This window comes from Gopherus flavomarginatus, chromosome 11, assembly GCF_025201925.1.
Source record: "Gopherus flavomarginatus isolate rGopFla2 chromosome 11, rGopFla2.mat.asm, whole genome shotgun sequence".
NCBI lineage: Eukaryota > Metazoa > Chordata > Testudines > Testudinidae > Gopherus > Gopherus flavomarginatus.
Genome location: NC_066627.1, coordinates 23,922,167 through 23,945,170, shown reverse-complemented (window position 1 = coordinate 23,945,170; position 23,004 = coordinate 23,922,167). Strand labels below are relative to the sequence as shown.

The following is a 23,004-nucleotide window of genomic DNA, read 5'->3' as shown; positions in this document are numbered from 1 at the left end:
ATTATTCTGGAATCAGGAATAAAATACATGGGCCTTGTGTTTCCTGGGAGCAGGTGTAGGCCCTAACAGTTTCCTACATGGACCTTTATTTTTCTGTGACTGAGGGGGGAAATGGTCTGAAGGGGATCAGGAATGGTTGGTAGATTGGCCAATGAATGTGGGGCTCTCTTCACATCTCAGTTCGCTGTCTTTTTCACACAGAGAATAAATGTTTTCAGTGGGGAGGGCTGCCACAGAGTGGCCTAGCAATAATATCTTGCTGATATTGGAAACTGATGAGAACAAGGGTTTTATGTCAGGCTGACAGCAGGATTCGTTTTTTACTTGAATATATTTCATAAAACATCCAAGGCTTCCCTAGAGCTGAAGACATGACCCACCATATCCCATTGGAGTCTGTCTATTGGCCTAGGAATTTATAATGGTGACAGCTGTGGCATGGAGGGCAGCCAAGGATTGTAATTACACCAGACCCCCATATGGAAAGGATGGACTCATTTCTGGCACATCCCCTCCTGGTTGGGCATGGCATAGCAGCTCTTCTCATCTAGTGCCAGCTGCCAACAGCCACTCCAGCCCTGCACTGGTCTGCCTTTTCTTGTGACACAGTCCTCTGGCTAGGTCACTTTAAATTCCCTCCCCTTCTGGAATAACAGAAGTTCAATTTAAGGTCCAAAGATGTGCCAACACAAAAGCTTCTTCTGCTACTCTTCAGCCCCATGCTGGGCTCAATAGTCCTTACAGCGATCTGTAAGCCCCTTCCTCGGGGCTGGCCAGAGGGCCCAGCCCATACTCTGCTCTGGGTTCCGGCCCAGGGACCCCGTCTGAAGCAGCCAGGTCTGCTAATTCAGATGCACTTCTATTCCCTGGGCCACTTAGAATCATGGAGCCAAAGGGACCACAAGGGTCATATAGTCCAACCCCCTGCCAAAATGCAGGATTTGTTGGGTTTATACCACCCACGACAGATGCTCTCCAGCCTCCTGTTGAGAGCCTCCAGCGAAAGAGCTTCCACGACCTCCCCAGGCATCTGTTCCATTGTCCTAGTGTTCTCACTGTTGGGAAGTTTTCCCTGAGATTTAATCTAAATCTGCTATGCTGTGGTTTGAGCCCATTGCCTCTTGTCCTGCCCTCTGTGGCAAGAGAGAACAACTTTTCTCCATCTTTTTTTATGGCAGCCTTTCAAGTATTTGGAGACTGCTGTCATGCCCCCCCTTAATCTCCTCTATTCCAAAGTAAATAGAACCAGTTCCTTCAGCTTTTGCTCCTAGGGCCTGCATTCCATCCCTTTCATCACTTCCCACCTCTGAGCGCCTTGTGCTGCTTCCCTGCAGCCTGCACTTAACACAACCCCTTCTCTGGTGCCCAGGCCTCTGGCTTCTCCCTAGCACCTCCATTCTCTGCTGGAATGCAGCTCCCTCAGGACTGCCTCTCTGTGCCCCATTTCCAGGCCCACCTCTGGGGCTAATTCCATCCCAGGGCCCTCTTCCGTCCACCTTCTCCAGGCCCTTCACAGAGAGCTGGACTCCCTACCTCCTCTCTCCTGTAACTTTCTCTCAGGTGCATTCCTGGCTTCTTCACCCCGATGCCCTCAACCACAGGCCTGTCTTGGGGCACTTCCTCCTGAAGCTCACCTTCAGGTGAATGTCTTGCTGCGTTTCTTCCCTGGAGGCCCAGGTCCTGCCCTACTGCTGGGGTTCACCCCTGGAGCACACTCCATCCTGATAGCTTCCCCACGTCTCTCCAGATTCCACTCTGTTACTCAAAGGGCTGACAAGTTCCTTCCATCTCCTGCAACCCCTTTCTACTCGGTGCATCCCTTTTTATAGAAACACCCAGCTGGGCTTCATCACCCATGATGCCCAACACCCAGTGGCCTAACTGGAATCAGGCTTCTATTAAGCCATGTTAACCAGTATGGGATTTATACACTCTATCACACTCCAAACAACCTTAACTCTGCCCTGCTGTGATGCCGGGTGAAATATGAAAAAATCTAATCTACCTTTAAAGGTCAGTTAAAATTAATCTGAGACCACAAACACTAAAATGGCTCAAGATCATCTCTGTTAAAAATGAGCTCCTTTAAAAAATGTAGGATTTGGTATCAGACCTTGTTCCCCTTTGCCCCCAATGATGTTAATAATGGAAAAACAGAATCTTCACATTTTCCATATAGTTAAAACTCTTTAAAATTTACATTTAAAGAAATGAGGCTGTAATTAAGATAAGCTCTTAATGTTCGTAGTATCTAATAGCTATGATTATTATGGAAGTGTTGGTTGTGACTCTAAATTTAAGGTTCTGTTCTAACACAGGCTTAAAATGCTACGTTAATTCCTGTGTGTCTATACCAGCAGGTGGCCTTTTGGTGTAAAACTTAACATTGCGTTAGGTTTTATGCCGCTCGAATTTTCTATCCTAGCTGTTTTTTTGTTTCTTTTCATGAATATTTAATAGGAAAGGTTTGAAATTGGTCTCTTGTTGACATTTGTCTGTGGCCATCACATTTCTGGTGACTCATATCCTTACAGAAACATCACCTGTCTGAACAAAAGTTGGCAGAGAGGGGAATCAGTAGATCTGGCACAGTGGGTAGTTTTTGAAAAGCAATATTTAGGAGTAGAGATTGCTTTTTGTAAAGGAAACTTTATCCTTAAGAGAGGCTAGTAAACAAAATCTTCAGAGAAACTGATGAGGAATTGCCCTCTTTCAAATGGCTGTATCTCCCTCCCCCCTCCGGCACAGTTCTCAATGGAAACGAAGCCACAGCCTGCCCTTAGTGAAGATGTCACTGCCTCGGCACAATGGAACGCTCAACTCTGAAAGTAAAGTTGGTCTGCATGGGAGACAGAGATTTCTGGACAGCTGGTCCAAGAACGTGGAATAAACTCCGTCAGGTGCGTTGCTTTGACCTTGACGTCTTCAATGTAAACACAGAGCAACAGGTTTATTTATATTAACACCCTACTAAAACAAGCCACGCCACTGCACATGCTTCTCCCTCTAGGGAGAGGCTGAGAGAACAAACATGACAGATGTTGGTCACGTTACTTAATGCTCGACTGGAGGGTGCTCAGATCTACACTGATGAGTGTGGTATGAGAACCGATATAGAATGGAATATCTGCCATTAAGTCGCAGCCTCACAATGACTCCTTCGTACCAGATGCTGCACTTCAAGAAACGATAGCTAGTGAAGTGGTTAAAAAATTGGAGGAGGCGCAAGTGCAAGCTATTCGTAGGTGTCGCCTGGGTCAGAGGAGAGGGGCTGTTTCCCGAGTGCATCCCAGGCCAGATGGTATTTGCAGGCCATGCAGAGGCAAAGGCCATTGGAAATGGAATTGCCCAAGCGGGGGGAAGCCACACCAGGGAAATTAGCACCTGTTGATGCAGTAGGGCCACTATCAGCAACTACTGAACGGCCCATGTGAAATGCTGCCCAGACACATATTACTATATATCTGGAGACATCAATGGCTGGAAAACCACAAGGCTGCTAAACTCAGGAGCTGAAATAAGTCTGATCCAGGGAGGGCACACACTGCTCAAAGGGGGAAAAATTACTGCAGCAGTCAAATCGGTGATTATAAATCATCAGCCACCGCAGGCAACAGAAGAAATCCAGCTCTCACTGAACTCGGGGTCTCGGCATACTAAATGGACTCTGTGGTGATCAGTATTTCTAGTGCTGTTGTACTGGGAGTGGATTGGATCTGAAGGCATCGCAAGAACTTCTGGTGTGTTAATAGAACACACTTGTCCATAAACGGCATTCAGGTTCACCTGGGTGTGGGTAGGAAGAAACATGGACCCTGGGGTGCAAGTCCTGGCACCTTAGAGGAACCTCTACCATGGCTACAGGGTGATGGAGAGGAACTGCTCCCTGGGGTGGCTCAGAATACAGTGGTGGTAGTGCCAGATCATCCTGCAACAATACCCCTAGGATAAAGGACAACCGCAGTGAGCCTGTGGGAGTGTTTGGTGCTACCAAGATCCAGTTAGGATTGCGGGGTAGCAGAACTCTGTGCAGAGCTGGACCAAAGGGGGCGTTCTGGGTAAGAGCCATTCATGTGACTGGGCAGGCAGTGCAGCTAGTGAGACATCAGTGTCCAGTGTAGTCAGTGTCTCAAAGCCTCTCACAAGAGCAGAAATCAATAGATGTGAAGCAGTTGAGTGGGTTAAAAAAAGCTGGGAGTTGATCTGACAGAAGCATCCCTGGAAGGCAATGAAAGGAAGTGACTAGAAGAGTCACTCTTGCTACTGTTTTGTCCAGGAATAAGGAAGAGTTTGGGGGAAGATGATCAGGTGCAACGCTGGATTGTGCTTAGGCCAGGGTAAGTTCCTCTGAGGCAGTCCCCACATCAGATTCCTCTGGCATATCCGATCTTAGTGAATGAGAAGCTAACTTACAAGCTGAAGGATGGTCTGAAGCAATGGGCATCACTGTGGTCATCTCCAACTGTAACTCTAAAAACACCTAATGGAGATTTGAGCATATGTGTTGGCTATAGGAGACTTAATTCCCAGGAAGTTCAAGATGGCTGCCCACTTCCCAACATAGCACACCCCATGGATAAAATATTAGGAGCAAAATATTTTAGTAACTTTGATTTGGTATCTGGAGCCATCAGATTAAAGTGGGACCGAGGATTGAGAAAATAATGCTTTTGTTCAGTTCTGCAGAATGCCTTTTGGACTCATGAATGTACCAGGGATGTTTCAGAGAGGAGTAAGTGATCTCATCCAAGTTTTGACTCTAGAGAACCTCATATGCACTTAGATGACTTTGTTTCCATAAAACACAGAGGGAACAAACTGGCAGGACTGGAAAGGATGCTAAAGCTTTCTAAGGGGTCAGGGTTTAAACTTATAGGAAACAAATCGTTTGTGAGGAGTCACAACCTTCCTACGAGATAAAGTCACTGAGGACAGGTTGGAATCCCAACCCCAGAAACCAAACATTATAAAGACTGGAAGTTTCCTACAAACCTGAAGGAGGTGCAGTGGTTTGTAGGCCTCTGCATATTTTACAGGAAATTTGTACGAAGTTTAACACAGTAGGCAGTGCCATTATATCAGCTATGAGAGACTGTGTCTACACAGAGGACCACCAAAAAGTGTTTTAGTCACGAAAGGAAAGACTTCTAAACCATTTAAATTGGAAATGGTAGAATGCAAAGTAGGAGCCTGGGGTGGGGAAAAGTGTAGTCCCTGAGACTGATGTCTCTGTGCTTTAAGGGCTCCCTTGACAGTGTTGCTTTGGTGGGCAGCGAAGCTGAGGCTGCAAGGCTTCAGGAGCCTCTCACGCACTGATTGCTCACTACACAAGGCCTGGGCGCCCCACTCCAGAGCTCCACAAAGCCCCAGAGTATGCTGGTGAGTCTGGCCCTCAGAGTTTAAAAAAAGAAGAAAAATGTTTTGCACGGAAGTAGGGACTCAACCTTTGTTATGGAATGAAGAATTCAGTGTATCCTCCCCAAATCTGCAGTGCTTACTGTGTAGCACAGGATGAATTTTCTGAGAATTTATGAGTCAATCTGTTAAACTGACTCATAAATTTATATTGTGAGGCAAAATTAATTAAAAATTGGTCCTTTAAGCTATTTTGCACTTTTTTTTGTTTGTTTGAATGATCTTGATGGAATAACACAGACTCTTCAAACTTCCCAGAGAATTAAAACTCACTGAAATCTTGCCCACAGGTTCCATGTTAAAAAATTAGGTCATAATGAAACAAAGTTATTAACATTTAGTTTTATACACAGCATTCATTTCTGGATTTCTTAGTTTAATGTTCATATATGACCTGTTAATAATTAAAAAGGCCAAGGAAATTCCCAGACAATAAACCATGTTAAGGTTTAATAAGGTTGAGAGTAGATATTGGAAATTTAAGGGTAAAAAACCATTGCATATATAGGCCCAGATCCTGTGAACACATATGCATGTTTCTCTTTACACAGGATGAATAATTCCATCTAAGTCAGGGGGAACGTGTGTAAAATTAAGCATGTGCATAAGTCTTTGCAGGACTGGGGCCACAGTCAATGAGGGGTGGTTAGTTTGTATGCATTACCTCTGGCTGCTGCCCACAAAATAAGAAAAGAGTCTTGTTCATTTCTACTTTTCATATGTTTTATTATAAAGAAAGGTAAGATAAGCATTGTGAACTGAATGTGCTGGGTGCTGAGAAAACAGCACCATCAAAAAAAATTAAAAAACCCCAAAAAATGCACCTTATGATAAATTGTAATTCTGCTTTCTAATTCTTCATAAATAGACAAAAATCATTGTCAGCAATTTTAAATAGATGGACATATGGCTGAAAAAAATATAATAATGCCATACAACATGGATATAAATTGTCCATTTCTTGCTGTACAAATAATAGAAACAAGTTTGGCAGGCTTTTTTTTGTTTTTGTTTTTTTATACACATCTCCCTTCTATGTATAACTAAAAAATGTGCTACAATTAATATAAAATGCTTTTACTATAAAGTAAACTACTAATTTTTTTCCACAAAAAAATCTTAAAGATGTCTTTAGCACAGTTCTAAAACACTTAGTAAACTACTTACAACTATCCAACAAATCATATTTTTTCATGATCTTTTTCACATTTTTTCCTTTCATATTTTGCCAGCTGCTCTTTCCACCCACCCATCTAGGAATAGTTTTTACTTTTTGTTTTTTCTTGCCAGACATCCAAGGCCTTTGCATGTACAATATTCACACAAACTTCACATTTTCCTGCACAAAGTTTAGTGCTGTTAGCAAGTCAAAGAGTGCATCCTCCTACAGAGCCGGCCTAATGCGGTAGGACACCAGACCTGTGCCTACGCCGCGTCTAAAAGCAGTTCACTAGGAAAACAGTCCATAGCTAAGCTGATGGCAAGCAGACAAACCGTGTTCTTATTTTTTTTGTTTGGTTGTTTTTTTTTTGTTTTTTTGTTCTTCATGATTTATGAGGTTTGGGCTTCCACGAAAAGTAGACTTTAGAGTTCAAAATAATAAAAGAAAACTGCTCTTAGAGCCTGGAAATGAAGCCAGCATTGAGACGTGTTAGCTCAGCTCTCTTGTCTGTATGACTTGCGTGACGCCCCTCTGGGTGGTCTGTATTATAGACCCTCTCAAGTGTCCTTCCTTTGAGCCTTATTGGAAAGAGATGGCGGGTTTAGGTGAGGTAGAGTGACTTGTCCCTTGGCAGCATGCTGTAAGGGAAACAAAAGACAGAGAGTGGTGAGACAGGCAGCACTTGCAAAATCAACAACCCTCAGGGAAGGTGCATTGGAGGGGAGGGCACAGAGATGTGCCGTCCCACAAATCGCGACTGTATCTTTTGAGCTGGTTTATGGTTTTTATGGTGTTATGAGGCAGATTTGAATAGATGTAACTGCACTGGCCTGCCCGGGGGTGCGTGTGAGAGCAGCAACATCAATGCCTGATGTGACAAACGGGAAATTAGAACAGCAACAAATTGGGCACTTTTAAATTCTTAATGAACTTCAATAAACCTAACGAGCCTCCAGCACTACACCAGCTCCTGGCCTGCCCCAACATCTGCATTTTACAGGGAGGCCAAACATTTGCTCTCAGTTTTCATTCTCCTCACACACTTTCCATACTAGGCTCCCCCCCAAGTAAATACTTTAATGTGACCAGTTTTTAACAAATATCTGTCATGTCTATTAGGCACTGGCATATATGAGGGAGGGATGGAGAGAGCAAGCACTCCAGAGGCCCAGTCCTGTCCAGACCTCCTTTCCCACCCCCCCGTCCCACTGCACAGGAGAGCACCCAGCTGCTTTATCCGTTCATGGGGCACAGCACCCCTCCCGCTGCATGCTGGTGGCAGAGTCACAGTCCTGACTCTTGCTGGCCCTTTTGGGGGTTGGGAGCCCTGGGGCACACATAAAGAGCAGCCCCATGGGGTACAGGGACTGCTGTTCTGAGAAGCCCTTCTGCCAGGTGTCAGGAGGGCAGGGGGGACATCTTGCCTGCTCCCCTAACCTATCTGCCTGTGTAGGTGCTTACCAGAATCCAGACCTAACAAAGGGACTCATCTTCAAAATCAATGGAAGTTGGGAGCCTAAATATCTTTGAGGACCTGGGCCTTAGTACCAGTCCTAGTGCTTGGTGTTGTGAGCAATCCCAGGAAAAGCACACCTTACCCCTGGTAGTAAGTGCTTGCAGAACTGAGCTCTGCATGGGCCCTGCTCTGCCAAGACTTATGGAAATCTTGGCCCCACTTGAAGTGGATGAGATTTTTGCCATTGACTTCCAGGGCCAGGATTAGACCCTAAATAAATGGGGTTAACTTTACATCTGTGATCAGCCTCCAAATCTCCTGTCCAACAGTGGTTGTCTCCTTAGGCCTCAAAACAACAACTTCTGAGTATTTTACGGCCACCTATTCCAGAGAGACTCTGTTATGCAAGAGTCCTTTGCTCTGTACGGGTATGTCTACATTGCATACTAAGCCTGGGTCTGTGGGAGTCTGTGAACTCAGTGGTTCCAAGCCTGTGCTTCAGCGTCCACACTACACTGTAAACCTCGGTTTACAATTGCTAGACCTGGTCTCGTAGCCATGCTACACTACGCAGACCCTCTAACTCAGTCTGCAGCTTGAGCTGCGTCCACACTGCAATGTGACAGGGCTTGGACTTGAGTCACAGAAGGACTTGGACTCTGACCCCATCTGCCCCTTTGCAGAGTGCTAGGACCTAGGTTCTGAGTACTTGCTGGCCCAAGTCAGACTGATTTGTGTTTGGACAGAAGTGGGACTTGGGCTCAAACCTGAGTCAGAGCCTGGGCTTAGTGTGCAGTGTAGACGTGCACTATGAATCTGGCACTCCCACCAAAATCAGTGGGCTTACCAGATCAGGTTCCTTGTTGCTCTCCCAATGGTAACACTTCCCAAGAGGAATTCACAACATAATACCAAGCAGTTTCCCAGCATGGAACCCACAGAACAGCCGCAGCCCAATCGCTTTTCAGCCAAAATGAGCCATCTGCAATTTCTTATGGTAATTGAATTTTTAAGCTGCCATTAGCAGTGGACTGCAGATGACCCTAGCTGGTCCCATTGAGAACGTATTAGCCACAAGCAACGGAATGGAGCCAGCCAAACAAGAGGCATTCCCAGGTCTAGAGGGTTATGTCATGCAAGTAAATTACTTAGGGTTGCCAGAAGCGAAGGCATGAACTCTTGAAGGCTCTTTTATGGCTTTTATAATATAAACAAATCTGCTCCAACAAATTTAGCCCCATAAAAAAGTCTGGCTTTAAAAGGTGATGAGAAAAATGATACAACTTTGGGAGATTCTTGTGTGTGTGATTATTAAGGAATGTGGGCAATGAAGTACTGAAGGCCTGGTTGATGCAGCTGTTGATAAAACAAGAGCAATGGAACGCAGCCTGGCCCACACTTCACTAATCTGCATGTTTTATAATTTGCACTTAAAATGCACAGTCTTTCCCTACTGCACTAGCAAAGATTTAATACCAACGAGCAGTAGTGAGGTCTTCTAGTACCAAAACTTCATTAACTTTGCAATATGCACTACAGAACATTTCCTAGTCTATTACAATGCATTACCATAAATCACTGAATTCAAACTCAGTCTATTTGTGATGTTTTATCTTTGCTTTTTTATGGAGTTTATTCACTCAGTTGCTGATTTGGAAAATTCAGCCATCTGGAATGGCTCTCCCAGTCATTAGTAGGAGTTAGTGAGCGTCTCCTCGTTTGGACAAACTGAGCATACACAAGTCTGCAGGCCTGGTTGATATGCATCCCAAAGTAAATTATTCAGCTTTGGTAAAGTGCCCAGAGGATGGTGGGGAAATGGGGCCAAAGAATAGCAAATTGTAATAAGTAGTTATGAGGGTTATAAGGACTGGACAACTGACCATATCTTTGAGAAACTATGAGCCAGGCAGATACCACATAACTGGAAAAGAACACACGTGGTAGCATCTTTACAAGGGAAAGCCCATCCGTGTTGGTAATACCCCTCCGGTAACATCAGTCCCTACTAATATCATGGTGCAAGTACTAAAAAGCCTGAGTACCAGTGCTCACCGTGTGGCTCTAGAGTTTTATACAGAATGTAGGGGTGACGTAGGGGTGACACAAGCGACAGGATCTGATCAGAGCCTCTTGCTGTGCATGAGAACAAGCTGAGCTGATTCCAGAAGTGCTTCTCCCATCAGTGAGGCTGTGGGGAGCGTGCAGAGGGCTCCAGAAAGGGAGTGCAAGTGGGGAATCTTTCCCAGGTACAGAGGGATGAAGAGGAGACCATCCCTCACTCTCTCCTTGTAACCAAGGTGGAGTGCGGTGAGGGGAGAAAATTTGCTGAATGGAGTTACAGAGTCACAAAGACAATCAGCCCATGGAGATGAGACATTGTCTTGCAAAGTTTGCACCAGGACATGATGCTGATGAATCATGGCAGTGCGTTGTCACGACGTGAACATCTCAACCACAGGACTGAGATGGTTTTTACATCTCTCTGCAACTCCATTTGATGACCTATTAGTTCTTCAGCTTTTCAAGATCAATCACCGCTGACCTGGAGGACACCAGCTACTACAAGCAATCGCCAGCATGGGTTTATAATGAAAACACCATGCCAGAGCTACTGGGATACGTTTTTTCTTTTTACCAAATCACCTAATTATCAGATGCAGACAACGCAATAGAGGGCCTCAGTTTGGATTTCAGTACAGCATTTACTACAGTGTCTTGAATAATCTTATTGAAAATATTAACTCTTGTAAATGACTGTCAAATTGGAAAAGTGGTTATAGGCCTGGGGAATTATAATGCCTTAAATCGTAAGGAGGTGTTCAGTGAAGTGCTACCTACAAAGATCTAGATGGGGGAGCTAAACATAAATGAAATCTGCAGATGATGGTACACTGGGAAGAACTGCAACTGCCAATGAGGGCAGAGGAAACATGCAAAGGGGCCTGGAGAGATTAGAAAGATTGGCAGGTAATCACAAAATGAGCTTCAAGCTGAAATACTTGAAGGAAAGCGATCCAAAATCCTGGTATTCAGTAGGTACTTGAGAAATGGTGATGGTGAAAGAGGCCAAGGGGTGACAGAGAAGAGACAACTCAAGTCAGTAGCTTGTGATATATCTGGGAAAATGAAAGCCACACAATTTCACGGTTCTAGATTGCAACAAATCAGATAAATGATAGCCACTCTTTAGGCAGCAATAGGGAGATAATAGCTGTATTATTACTTCCAGTTCCAGTTCTCCAACTCAGGACCAGAAAGATATGGAAAAATTGGGTGGAGTTTTGTAAAATCAACATGATAATGAAGGGTTAGGAGGGACTGACTGATGAAGAAATATTTAAAACAGGGAATATGCACAGCTGGGCCGAGTGATAACTGAAGGAATATGTGACCATTATATATCAGTATTTGAAGGGTATAAATGCAACAGCATAATCATTTAGTGGGATATAATTAGCAGTAATTGGATTAAACTGAGCTAAGCAAAATTTCAGCTGAATTATCAGGAAATATTTCCTAACACCAAGGAGTTAGTAGATGCGGAATAGTCTCCTGAGGGAAGCACAATCTTGTTACTCATTTAAAAGTTGTCTGGACAACAGACTCAGGAGAACAATGCAACATTGGCCGAGAGAATGGCCAAGATGACTACAAATATATAGAAACAAAGCAAATGTATGGATCAGACAAGTACCATAGAAAATACTAATCTGGAAAGCAAGATGGGATTGCTTGTTGCTTTAGGGAGGTTGGTACAACCCTAGCTAATGGGAACCTGAGCACTTTGTGAGTCACATCACCATGGAAAACATTCAGATTCTCACCAGCCCATTACTAATTTCTCTCCCCAGAGTGTTGCTTTAATTACAGTTCTACTGAGCACAATTTTGAGGTTGAAGTGGGAATTACCCGATCTAGCTATTATCTGATAACACTGAACACTGCGCCAATCAATCAAACCCAATGAGATATGAATTTCCTTTATGACAGAGCATGCATTGCCTAAACTTTGTTGATACAAAGTCAGTTTATTCATGTGGTCAACAATCCATAGCCAAGAGTAGAAATGATGGGAGAAGAGCAGTCCAGTTTAACATTTAATGTGATCTGCAAATTACCGTGAAGTTTGTTGGAGATGCTATGGAGACATTCAGCTTTCACATACAAGTACTTACATAGACAGATGGAGTTATAGTCTCATTGAGACATACAGAGCCAAGCATTCAAAGCTAAGCAAAATAAGTCTTCCTGAAAAAATATGTATGCACCATAGACACTGCAAACCATGCATCTTGGCAGCAAATACCAGGTTATAGTAAGTGCAAGAGGTGCAAGTTCATTATTGTGGGTACAATCACTGACAAACGGTGCTTACAAAGAAATAAGAATTTGACTCTGAAATGCAATAATGCAGCTTTGGAAACTGGGCTTCCAACAGAATGTGTCTCTGTAGTACAGTGGTTCTCAAACTGTGGGCTGGGACTCCAAAGTGGGTCATGACTCCATTTTAGTGGGGTTGCCAGGGCTGGTGTTTAGACTTGCTGGGGCCCGGGGCCGGGGCCAAAGCCAAAGCCGAAGCCTGAGACGCGCCACACGGGGCCAAAGTCTTCAGCCCTGGAGAGTGGGGCTCAGGCTTCGGCTTCAATCTTGGGCAGCAAGGTTAAGGTTATAGGCCCTCCGCCTGGGGCTGAAGGGCTTGGGCTTTGCCCCCCGTCTGCATGGGGCAGCGGGGCTCTGGCAGGCTCAGGCTTCAGACCCCAGGAAGGGGGACATGTAATAATTTTTGTCAGAAGGGGGTCGTGGTGCAATGAAGTTCAAGAACCCCTGTTCTAGTTCTAAGAGCCTTAGGAACTGTGTTTCTTCAGTACTGAGCCTTGTCTGTACAAGTGGAAAGAACTCAGTTCAGTTCATTGTTATAATTTGCTATCAATATTTTCTGGCGTTCTCTGCGTAATCAGCGTGGTTTTAATATTATTCTTCCAGGAATCTGAGATAAACCCGTGAAATTTGATATTTTCTCTGTGACAAAGGCATGAAATGCATGAACTTTGATCATGAATCGCATGGGGCCCTGTGCATACAATACAGCTTTTTGTCAGGCTATTAAAGAGCTAGTTTTAGCAACACACATCTCACACTGGCCAATTACATTGGTGCGTCATGAGGCTACCATGGTACCCCAAGCGTTCTGTATAATACACTTTTTATCTAATTACCTCTATCAGGATGCCTGGAGGGGCGCGCTATGGGGAACTTCTCACCCCACCCAATCCCCAGAGAGCTCCCTCCATGGAGTTTGGAGGAAGGGTGTGTGCGACTTATCCCTAGGCCTGAAAATCCAGCACCTTTCACCAGAGATAAATGCATGTAATATTTATAAAACAAACTCACTGATGACTCGTTAAGTGCTTGAAAGAGGCTACTGAGGACAGCCCTGAACGCTGATGTTCACATTGAGTATCACTTATTTTTCTCCCAAGGTATCATAAATAGCACAAGAAGACCACCTCACTTTCCTCTGACTTCCCCAGAGAACAAGGGCTACTTCCTCAGAGCTACCTGCTCCTGAGATGCCCAAAGGACCAGCAGGGAGAGCCAGCTGATCTCAGAATGCTGGCCTGACTGTTCCTGCAGGCAAAGCTGTGGAAACTCTTCCTGCCCTGACCAGAATCACTGTCTCAAGCTCTGGAGTGTAAATGTTCATTTGCTGCTGCTGGATCTAAAGAGGGTTTTGTTTTTCCTGATACGTTTGGTATCCAGCGCTGCTCCTTCAGGCCAAAATGTTCAGACGTCTCTTAGGTGCCTAGGGCCACATTTTCAAAACTGGCCACTGATCCTGCGTGTCTTGAATTCTGGTGCCCAAATGGAGGTGCTTTGTGCTTTCATAACTGGTGAGGACCTACAATGGCAGCTGGTGCCAACAAGATTGTCAGGTGCTCAGCACCTCTGGAAAAGATGTCCTCAGGCCACTGTTATTTCGATGGTAAGCTTTCTTGGGCAGGATGGCCTATCTGGGCTGTGTTTGTACGACATCTACCACACACGGGGGCTCTGGGCCAGCACTCTGGCATACCACTGACATACTAATACTTAACAATAAACATTGTCAGAAATAACGAGCAAGTTTGGGTACCTCAATTGTTGAGGCCCAACTTCAGTCACCTTGAAGGGGCCGGCACAAGATGCTCTGAGCATTTGGGCATCTCAAATTTGAGTGCCTCAACTTCAGAGACCTTGGCTAAGATTTTCCAAGATGATGAATCATTAGTCAGGTCTGAGGTGCCCAAAATTTGAAGCCTCTTTTGAAAATGTGGACCTACATGGCTGCAATGGGAGTTGTGGGTGCTCAGCACCTCTAAAAATCAGGACCCTCTTAGATGTACATGCCTGATTTTAGGCACCCAGGTCTTAACATTTGGCTTTAATACCCAAAAGTACCTTCCCGAGGTCTGGGAGGCAGTTCACTTCGTTCAGACTGTCTATACAGATCGTAAGGACTCTCCGCAAAGGTTTCCCTGAAAAGTCTGCAATAATAATGTTTCAAGTAGACAGAAGTCCAAAGCATCCTACAGGCTCAGCAGATTATTTACTTGCCCCAAACAAATACAATGTATGTGCTATCTGGCCTGAATCAAGAGATCATAATTGCATTGCTGGCACAGAGGAGTGTTGTATTTCCAAAATACCTGTAAGCTTGCTATTATCTATAGTGAAAGCACTATGTTCCAGTACAGCACTATACTTCAGGCAAGTCAAACAAGCACTCAGAAAACAATCATGCTTCTCCTTCCACACTTTCAGAGTGGGCAGCATCCACATCTCACAGGGTAAACAGAATGACTCCCAATTGCTTATCACTACACTTTTGTGCCACAAGGAATGGATACAGCAGAGGCTGGAGTGCTTTTAATACACCCACCCCCCTCTCAACTTCAAGAACTAAGATGCTTTCAGAGTTTTAGCTTATTCTTCCCTTGGAGTTTGAATGTCATTGCACTGAACTTTCCATTGACATACTTAATAGCGTAATTCTCATCCCTGCATAACGAGAAAGAGCTCTCTTCAGCCCTGCAGAATTTACAGGCCTTGTCCTGAGACATGTGGAGGCCTGCTGTAAAATACTTTGTGAGTATGAGGCATGCTGTCCTCTAATGCTCAGCCCTACAGAAAAGATAATAGACCTACTACTAGTGTTAGCCAGGCGAGTTCTTTAGCTTAAGTGGTAGAGGCCAATATTTTGGAAGCTGAAAGACTAGTCTATTGTCTGTAGACATATAACTGCAATACCACAGCTCCCACTGAAGTCAACCAACTTTCAGGATTAGGCTCTGCATTCCCCTCCCCCCCCCCCCCCCCCCCCCCGAAACAGAAGCTGTCCAGTCAAGAGAACAAATCTCGTTTTCTCAAGTTTGGGGGCAGCAAATCAATCTCTCTCTGGTTACAAGAAGCTGCTCCTCTTGATAAACCAGCACATGCCAGGGGGAAGCCATCCTTGCTAATACTTGAAAAGGTCTTTCACATTTTCAAAACTTAAAAAGTCAAAACTAGTCAAGCTGGATTTTTCACTTCAGTGAATGAGAACCATGTTGGTAGGGATGAGAAAAGAACTGTCCAATGCACATAACAGCAGTGGGTCAGGCTGGCCTGTTCTGCTCAACGTAAATGTGCTTTTACTGTGCATTTACTTACACAAGAAAATTGCAAGATTCAGTCATTTTCTTTCCTTTTTTAAATAATATGTTTATATTCAATGTATGTGTAATTTTCAAACGGCCTGCTTGCGTAGAATGCTTTAGATTAGCCTGGGCAGAAGGGACAATTGAACAGCTTCATTTACCTTCATTAGCAGAACTTGCTGGACATTTTGGGGCAGACCTCCACCTGGTGTAAGCTGGCAGAGCTCTACCAATTTACACAGCTGTGGATGTGTACCACCTCCCCTCCATCCTTTTATGGGGGGCCAAAAAGTGTTGATTAAAACTTTGCTCAGCGGCATTTGGAAACACTGCAGAAACTGCTTCCACAACTCAGGAATGAAAGTGAGCTGAAGCTAATTGGAGCTTTCACTGAGTTATCCTTTTATCATTTTAGTCGTCAGGTTCAAACAATTGTTTTGGGGACAGGACAGCTCACTTTCCCAGGAACCCAGGTTACTAAATAGAAGGAGCACTGTAACGTTAAAATAATGCATGTTTTTGGAACAGGGCATTTTGATTTCTTTTACATTTTCCTTTCTTGAAGTTATAAACTATCATGTGTCTGACCATAAGAAAACAGTGCAGACAGCTCTCCAAGCATGTCAGTAGTATATAGTTTTGTCTACTGGCCTGCAGTGGTTAATTCCACACTCTCTGCTGGAGTAATCATTGTCCCAATCGGTATTTCCTGGGGGGTTTGATGCACCAGGTGACCGGGGTCCAACACTGTTTTGAAACTCAGATGAAATATGTGAAAAGTCCTGTGTGGGGAGACAATAAAAGAAGGAAAGAAAAAGTTACACCCATACAAACAGGCAGATAAGCAGAAGTTCTAGTTAATGTTTGCCTATGCATGTCCAAATATGCTGCCCAGAAAGTATGGGCAAACCGAGCTAAGACGAGCATTTAAACATGTGCATAATCTCACTGAAATCAAAAGGACTTGAGCATGTGCTTAAGAACTGAATGGGAAAGTGAAACCATTTCACAATGACCCGTGATACAAGGACAACATTTACTTTACCTCACTGTTTCTCTCTCATGTTTTTAAGGGCCTCTCTCCTAGGGAGAGCTTTGGTAAACAGCTGCAGAATATGCAGCGTGATAAAAGCCTTTGTCTGCATCAGCATTCTGGTAATGAAAGGCATTTTCCCATCTTAAGTGCGGTTCTCTTTGCAATAACACATTAGCCTGTCCTAATGTACAGTAACAAGGCAAAGAAAATCCACACAGGCAACATTCTCTCCATCAACTCTCATGGCTGGCAGTTTAACAGGGATGGTGGGAGTTCGTATTATCTGAAAACCTATCATGATACTGTTTGTGCACGGGTGACCTGATTATCAAATGTTAGGGAACAGATATTAACAATGAACCAAGGCAGCAACTTGACTGAGAACATGGCTTCTCCCGAAACATTCACTTTTGATATTTAAGTAGCTAACAAAATATGTGGAATTAAGCTTTAAAAAAATATGCGTCCAACCTTGCTTAACACCCCGTTTTAAACGATTGCCGTATGATTGTCACTTATCCCCACTCTTATACGGTGGCCACCTTTGCTTACATGGGACCACACCATGCCAATACTGAAGTTATTGCTCTGTAAAGACATCTGGACTATGCAGGATATTGAGCTCTTGGATATGTCGTCTTTTAATAGCCTGAGGGAGAATTTTGTTACTAAGGCCCATTTCACATTATACTTTTCTCCACTACTCTATATGCCAAAGTTATCAAATGATCTTTTCTCAAAGTTGGTCCTGAATAGGATGGGCAGAATCATGGAAAAACCCTGTTCATTAATTATATTATTTGATGAATTTTGTGAAACATATTTAATAAATAAATGATACAACAAATTATTCAGTTAGGTTCTCTGGCTGGGAGAATAATGGGGTAAAAGATTCATCAGATTAGTTATCTGCCAACTGTAAAATTCATAGAGTAAGCCCTCCACTCGGAATAGTTCACCCAGCTCTAGTTACATGGGAGAATCAGAGACTCCTAGAAATTAGAGATGGAAAAGATCTCTTATGTCATCCCGTTCATCCCTAGCCAATGCCAGAGTGTTCCCTTTAGGGGTGTACTTTGCACCATTGCCCATTCATCCAAAAGCTCTCTCTCTTCCTGGTTTATTTTCTTTATATCAGAAACCCATGACGTGCCCCTCTAAATGTGGGCTCACAGGCTGAGTTTGGACATTGCAAAGAATGGTTTGTTCATCTTAAGGTAGGGAGTCTGCATGTGAGCACACACTACAGGAACTACTTTGCTGCCAGGCAATTCAAGTTAAGCCCGTTTTTTATCCTTCTACTCTTCTATCAAGCAAATGAATTGGGTAATTTTTCCCACTGCTGGGAAGTCATTGGAAAATCAATCATATTCCATTAAACGTTTGATTTTTCCCTCTGCATTTTTAAGTTATTTTCTCTTCCCACATGCTAACCTCTGAAGAAAAAAAAAATCCTACATTCACCTCTGTTGTTATCCCAGGAGCTTTCATCCTTTATTTCAGTGCTGTCACACATGCTTTCTTTGCCTGATTATCCTGGGCACTGTGTCAGATGAAAAGAAAGCTGGACTCCACCCTGCTAAATTCACCTGAAGCCCAACAGACAACTAGGGGACCCCTTGTCTTACAAGAACTTCCACCCGGTACATTCTTGACTGCTATGGGAGTCTAAAGGCACGTCTACATTGCAGCCGGGGGTGTGAATGGCAGATCATGGAGACATACAATGAAAGTCAACAGGATTTATGCTCCTAAGCTGCTTACTCCCTTTTCAAACTCCTACCCTAAAATGTCAGACAAACAACAGAGTTGGGAGGTAACAGATCCAGCGGCCATCTTCAGGAGAGTCTCAGGGCTAGGGAAGTTGACAATACTCTCTTAGAGTGACATCTTTGCCCAAAGTGCCACATTAGTACTGTCATGACCTGGAAAATCATTGTTAGTAATAGGCTCCACCGATAACACGAGAAACTTAAGCTGAGAGTACAGTCTCTAATGCACAGCAGATCTTGCTTTAAAAATGTGTTCCCTTTTAGAGTAGTATTCAGGATCCAGGCCACTCACCTGCTGCCCTGGAGGTGAAGCGTTCATTGGGGGCTGTACCTGTAGTGCCATGGAAGGAGACAAGATGGATTGCTGTGGGACCTGCTGCATGCTGAGTGACTGGTTGAGGAGGGAGCTCTGTGGGTGATGCAAAGACAGCTGCTGATGGAGAGGAGGGCTGATCTGGAAAGAAGGAGGTGGCGAGGCACTGATGCTGGGCAACATGGGTTTGGAACTGAGGGTTCGGGAGAGGCTGGGGTGAGGGTGTCCCCGGTAACTCTGCAGATCTGATGGGGACAGGAATGAACCTAAGCCAGGATAAGGCGAAGAGGCCTGTGGTGGCATCGTATACATGGGCGGTTTTGGTGGTATCATTTTGGAAGGTTGGTTGGGTTGGGCGCTTTTCGTCTCACCCTGATCAGCAGAGCTCTGCAAGAAAACAGAACAAGGGTCAAATGAAAAAGGAGTTCTTTAAATGAAGAAAACATCATCATCCACCTTTGCCTGTTCCCTCACAGGCACTCTGCCTCCACCACTCCCACACTGAGGATAGTGCTCACGATTGTTCTGTGCTTGTACAGCGCCTGGCGCAATGGGTCCAGGTTCATAACTAGGGTGCCTAGCTGCCATGGTAGTACAAATAATTCATAATAAGGTAATAACAACAAGCTCAGACACAGTTTTAAACACTATATAAACACACAGTTACCACGTGGCTCACACTGACTCAGTTGTGCTCCCCACAGTTTTGTTCACTAACATCTTGCAGCAAAGGTCATTTCAGTTTCCCTGATTCTCTTCCCCACCTTATACCCTCAGCCCTCTCAGACTGGCACCATCACCCACTGCTCTCAGTCACTGAATCCTTCCCGTTAAAATCCCTCCATGTTGATTCTCATCTCCTCTGCAGGCTCCACAATACAAAGGTGCACAGGTAACACCTTCCTTTCCTTTGTTTCTCCTCCCATCCACCCAGCTCAAGCCAGCTGGCCTGTAAAACCAGACGGGCAGCAATATCCAAAGCCAGGAAAATCAAGCCCAGTACTCAGCAGTGGACTCCAAAGCGACTGGAGCACAAGGAAGGCAAACTCCTCAGAACTGGTGCCTGCCTGCAGTTCACTTTTAGACCCAGAGAGATGGGTGATAGAATCACTTTCTTTTCCAGTTAAAAAAACTGTAACATGCTGACTTCTTAATTCTGTGAATTTCTGCAATCCTGACAGGGCTTCATAAAGTACAATGCAGGAATGGCCTAATTTTGGAACAAAGAGGAATTCATGGGATATTTTTTGGCTTGGGCAAGCAGGGTTTTTCATGAGGGCTTTATAATGTAACTAACAGTTTCTTCCTGCCAGAGAAAAAGGGAGCACTGCCTAATCTGACTTTCACTCAACACAGGGTTGTCCTTCTGCAGACATGTGACCTTTGGATTAATTGAAATTAGGAAAATCTCATGCCCCCGCCCCAGCAATTAACTGCCCACACTCATTTCCCTGTAAATAGCAGCATATTATAGCAATAACTTCAGTACATTTTGTTGGGCCTGGGAAAGACTGTTATTCTGTCCCAGCAAATGTAGGTTCTCACTACTTCTCAGGACTGAGCCCAACAGTTGCTGCTGCTGCAGTAACACAAACAGCACTAACATCTCACACCTCAGGCACACTCCCAGTACTTCTGCCATAACCTCAAGCCTCTCCCACCCCACCCCACCCCACCTCACCCACTGTTGCACATAAACCCTTCACAAGCCCTGCTAGTGCTCCACTGCCCTCAGATGCTAAGTTCACTGCCTTATGTCACTGCCTGTTGTCGGCTCAGGGAAAGATCCCGCGAGTTGCTCTAGGCAGACTTAGTGAGAGGCTGTTAGGTCAGGCAGAACTTGAAATCTATTAGAGTCAAAACTGCCCCTCGCAAACAGTCACTTTTCAGCTGCTCTGACCCTGACAGTTACGAATGCTGCAGTGTGTGTGTTTGTACAATGGCTTTGCTCTCTTGCTGCCCATTGCATCCTCCTCTTTGATCCTGCAGATCAATCAGGATGCTGGATTTGGGACATCACTTATCTTCCATGGTAACTGATTGTGATGCAATCAACTAAGGCTTAATGCCTTGGTGCAGGACCAAGGAGAAGAAACTGGGCTGGGAGGGAAAAGGCCCTAATATTCTCACAGACACAGAAACACATACATAGGATCCTGCACCGCTGATTGGAGTTTTGCAATTGAGTTCAAATGGTGAATGATCAAACCTATAAACACATACACAAAAGTTGGACATGTCCACATCCTCAGTAACTGCAGAAGTCCAGAGGTGGTTCTTAAAGGAACGGGAATCTTACATAAGATAAACAATCTCGTCTCAATATCTGCATGTAACAGGACTATACTGGCTAGGGCCCTGTACGGTAGTGCTAGAGCCTTGCATACAGAATCAGATGAATTACTGCCATCTCCCACTGTCAGATGGATCTTGTTAGCTCCAATCAGGATAGAAATGGGGTTGGAGGGGATCTATGGAGCAGAGGGAACTAGGCTGGGAAAGATGATTTCCTGCAGGGACAGGGCCGGCTTTACACCGATTCCCCGGAATCAGGCCCCGTCCCCGCGCCTAAGGGGGCCCTGCTCCGGGGGTCTGCGGTGGCATTTTGGTGTTGGGGGATCTGCTCCGGGGGTCTTTGGTGGCATTTCAGAGGTGGGGGGTCCTTCGGTGCCACGGAAGACCCAGAGCAGACCCCCCGCTGCTGAAGTGCCGCTGAAGCCCTGGACCGCCACCGAGTATTCCAATCAGGGCCCGCGGGTCATAAAGCCGGCCCTGTGCAGGGAAACTCTAGCAGAAGCTGTGCTCAGAGAGAAAGCTAGGCTGAAATCTACATTTTCTTAATAATATAGTAACACTAGCATGAGCTCTTAGCCAGCACTTTACAAAAGAGGGCAGTATTATTATCCCTATTTTACAGATGGGGAAACAGAAGCACAGGGAGGTGAAATGATTTGCCCAAGGTCACCCAGCAGGCCAGTGGCAGAGCAAGGACTAGAACCCAGGTCTCCTGAGCACAGTCCAGAGCTCTATTCACTAGGCAACACTGCCTTGTGATTTGACTTCCCAATAAAACTAAGCCCTAGCAGGAAGGTCAGCTGGGACAATGCAGTGTGTGTAGACGCTGTCTGGAGCAGGATTGGGCCCCACCTGCAATAGCCCCTTGTACCTCCCTATGCTTACTTGCATACAGCAAATTCTAAGTTTATCTAACTGCAAATACTTATTTACTTCTCTGAAGCAACAGGCAAGTTTCTAAGGCACAAACAGACACAGGAAATATTTTTGCCTCTAAATGATCTCATCTCCACATTTACTTAAATATGAAACTCATCCTTTAAAACTCCTGCTCTCTCTCACCCCTCCCCCACACAACAGTGATTATTGCTTTCTTGTTGTATGCCCCGAGATACAGCTCCACTGTATTAAAGGCAGCACAAACAGAATTCCAATATCAAAAGAGCCAGGCAAGCTCGTACTAAAAACATTCAGAGCGGTTATGAATCTTTTTAAACTCTTAAACGAATGAAAGGGACTTAGATTATTTCCTTTTTGACCTTTTTGCCACAGCTCTTAACCTTCAAGTATGGCTCGGTTAACTCTGAGGCAAGGTGCCTCAGTGCTCGCTGCACAGCATGACGTGTAGTTACTCCGCTTGTAATTAAATTCCAGTTTAAGCCATGTGGGTTTATTTTTAACATTAAGTATAATTGTGCACAATATTAACAACAGGCTGACATCACTAAGCTCTCAGTCTGACACATTTTCACTTGGGGGGCTGTCGGCTCATGCAACTTTATCAGTTTTCCATGCCAGGGACCCTCAATTCTTAAAAGGAAATCATATATTCGGTCCCCTCCCACTACCCCTTCAGCAAGGACAGAAGCTTAGTTTGGTTCTGCCCTCTGCAGGAAAGGGCCAAGAGCTACACCTAGTTCCAATGCCATACAGTGGATATTCACATACTACTGCAATTGGGAGAGAGGAGGAGAAAGTCAGTCTGATGCCCTATATCTAAGATTCTGCCTCTGTGGTTTCACAAGTGGGTTGGGCCTCTCCTTGGCTGACTGTCATTAGTCAAGGAAAGACATTTACTGGTGATTTGTCTCTACGCCTCCCATTTTCTACAGGAGGTTGATGAGAATGTTCCGTTTCCATGGACCTTGTCGGCTGA

At 44.7% G+C, this 23,004-nt stretch overlaps 1 protein-coding gene across 4 annotated transcripts in view; it reads right to left on the bottom strand.

Annotated features, from left to right (window-relative positions):
- Positions 1 to 6,678: 6,678 nt before the first annotated feature.
- Positions 6,679 to 23,004, bottom strand: part of TOX2 (TOX high mobility group box family member 2) — a 259,226-nt gene continuing 242,900 nt past the window's right edge. For all 4 annotated transcript variants that reach the window (XM_050917362.1, XM_050917365.1, XM_050917364.1 and 1 more), the window contains 3 exons: positions 18,813 to 19,220; positions 16,364 to 16,494; positions 6,679 to 7,215 (listed from right to left, as the gene is read on the bottom strand). In XM_050917362.1, the coding sequence (XP_050773319.1) occupies positions 7,179 to 7,215; positions 16,364 to 16,494; positions 18,813 to 19,220 (576 nt within the window). In that variant the 3' untranslated portion in view covers positions 6,679 to 7,178. The remainder of the gene's footprint in view (positions 7,216 to 16,363; positions 16,495 to 18,812; positions 19,221 to 23,004) is intronic.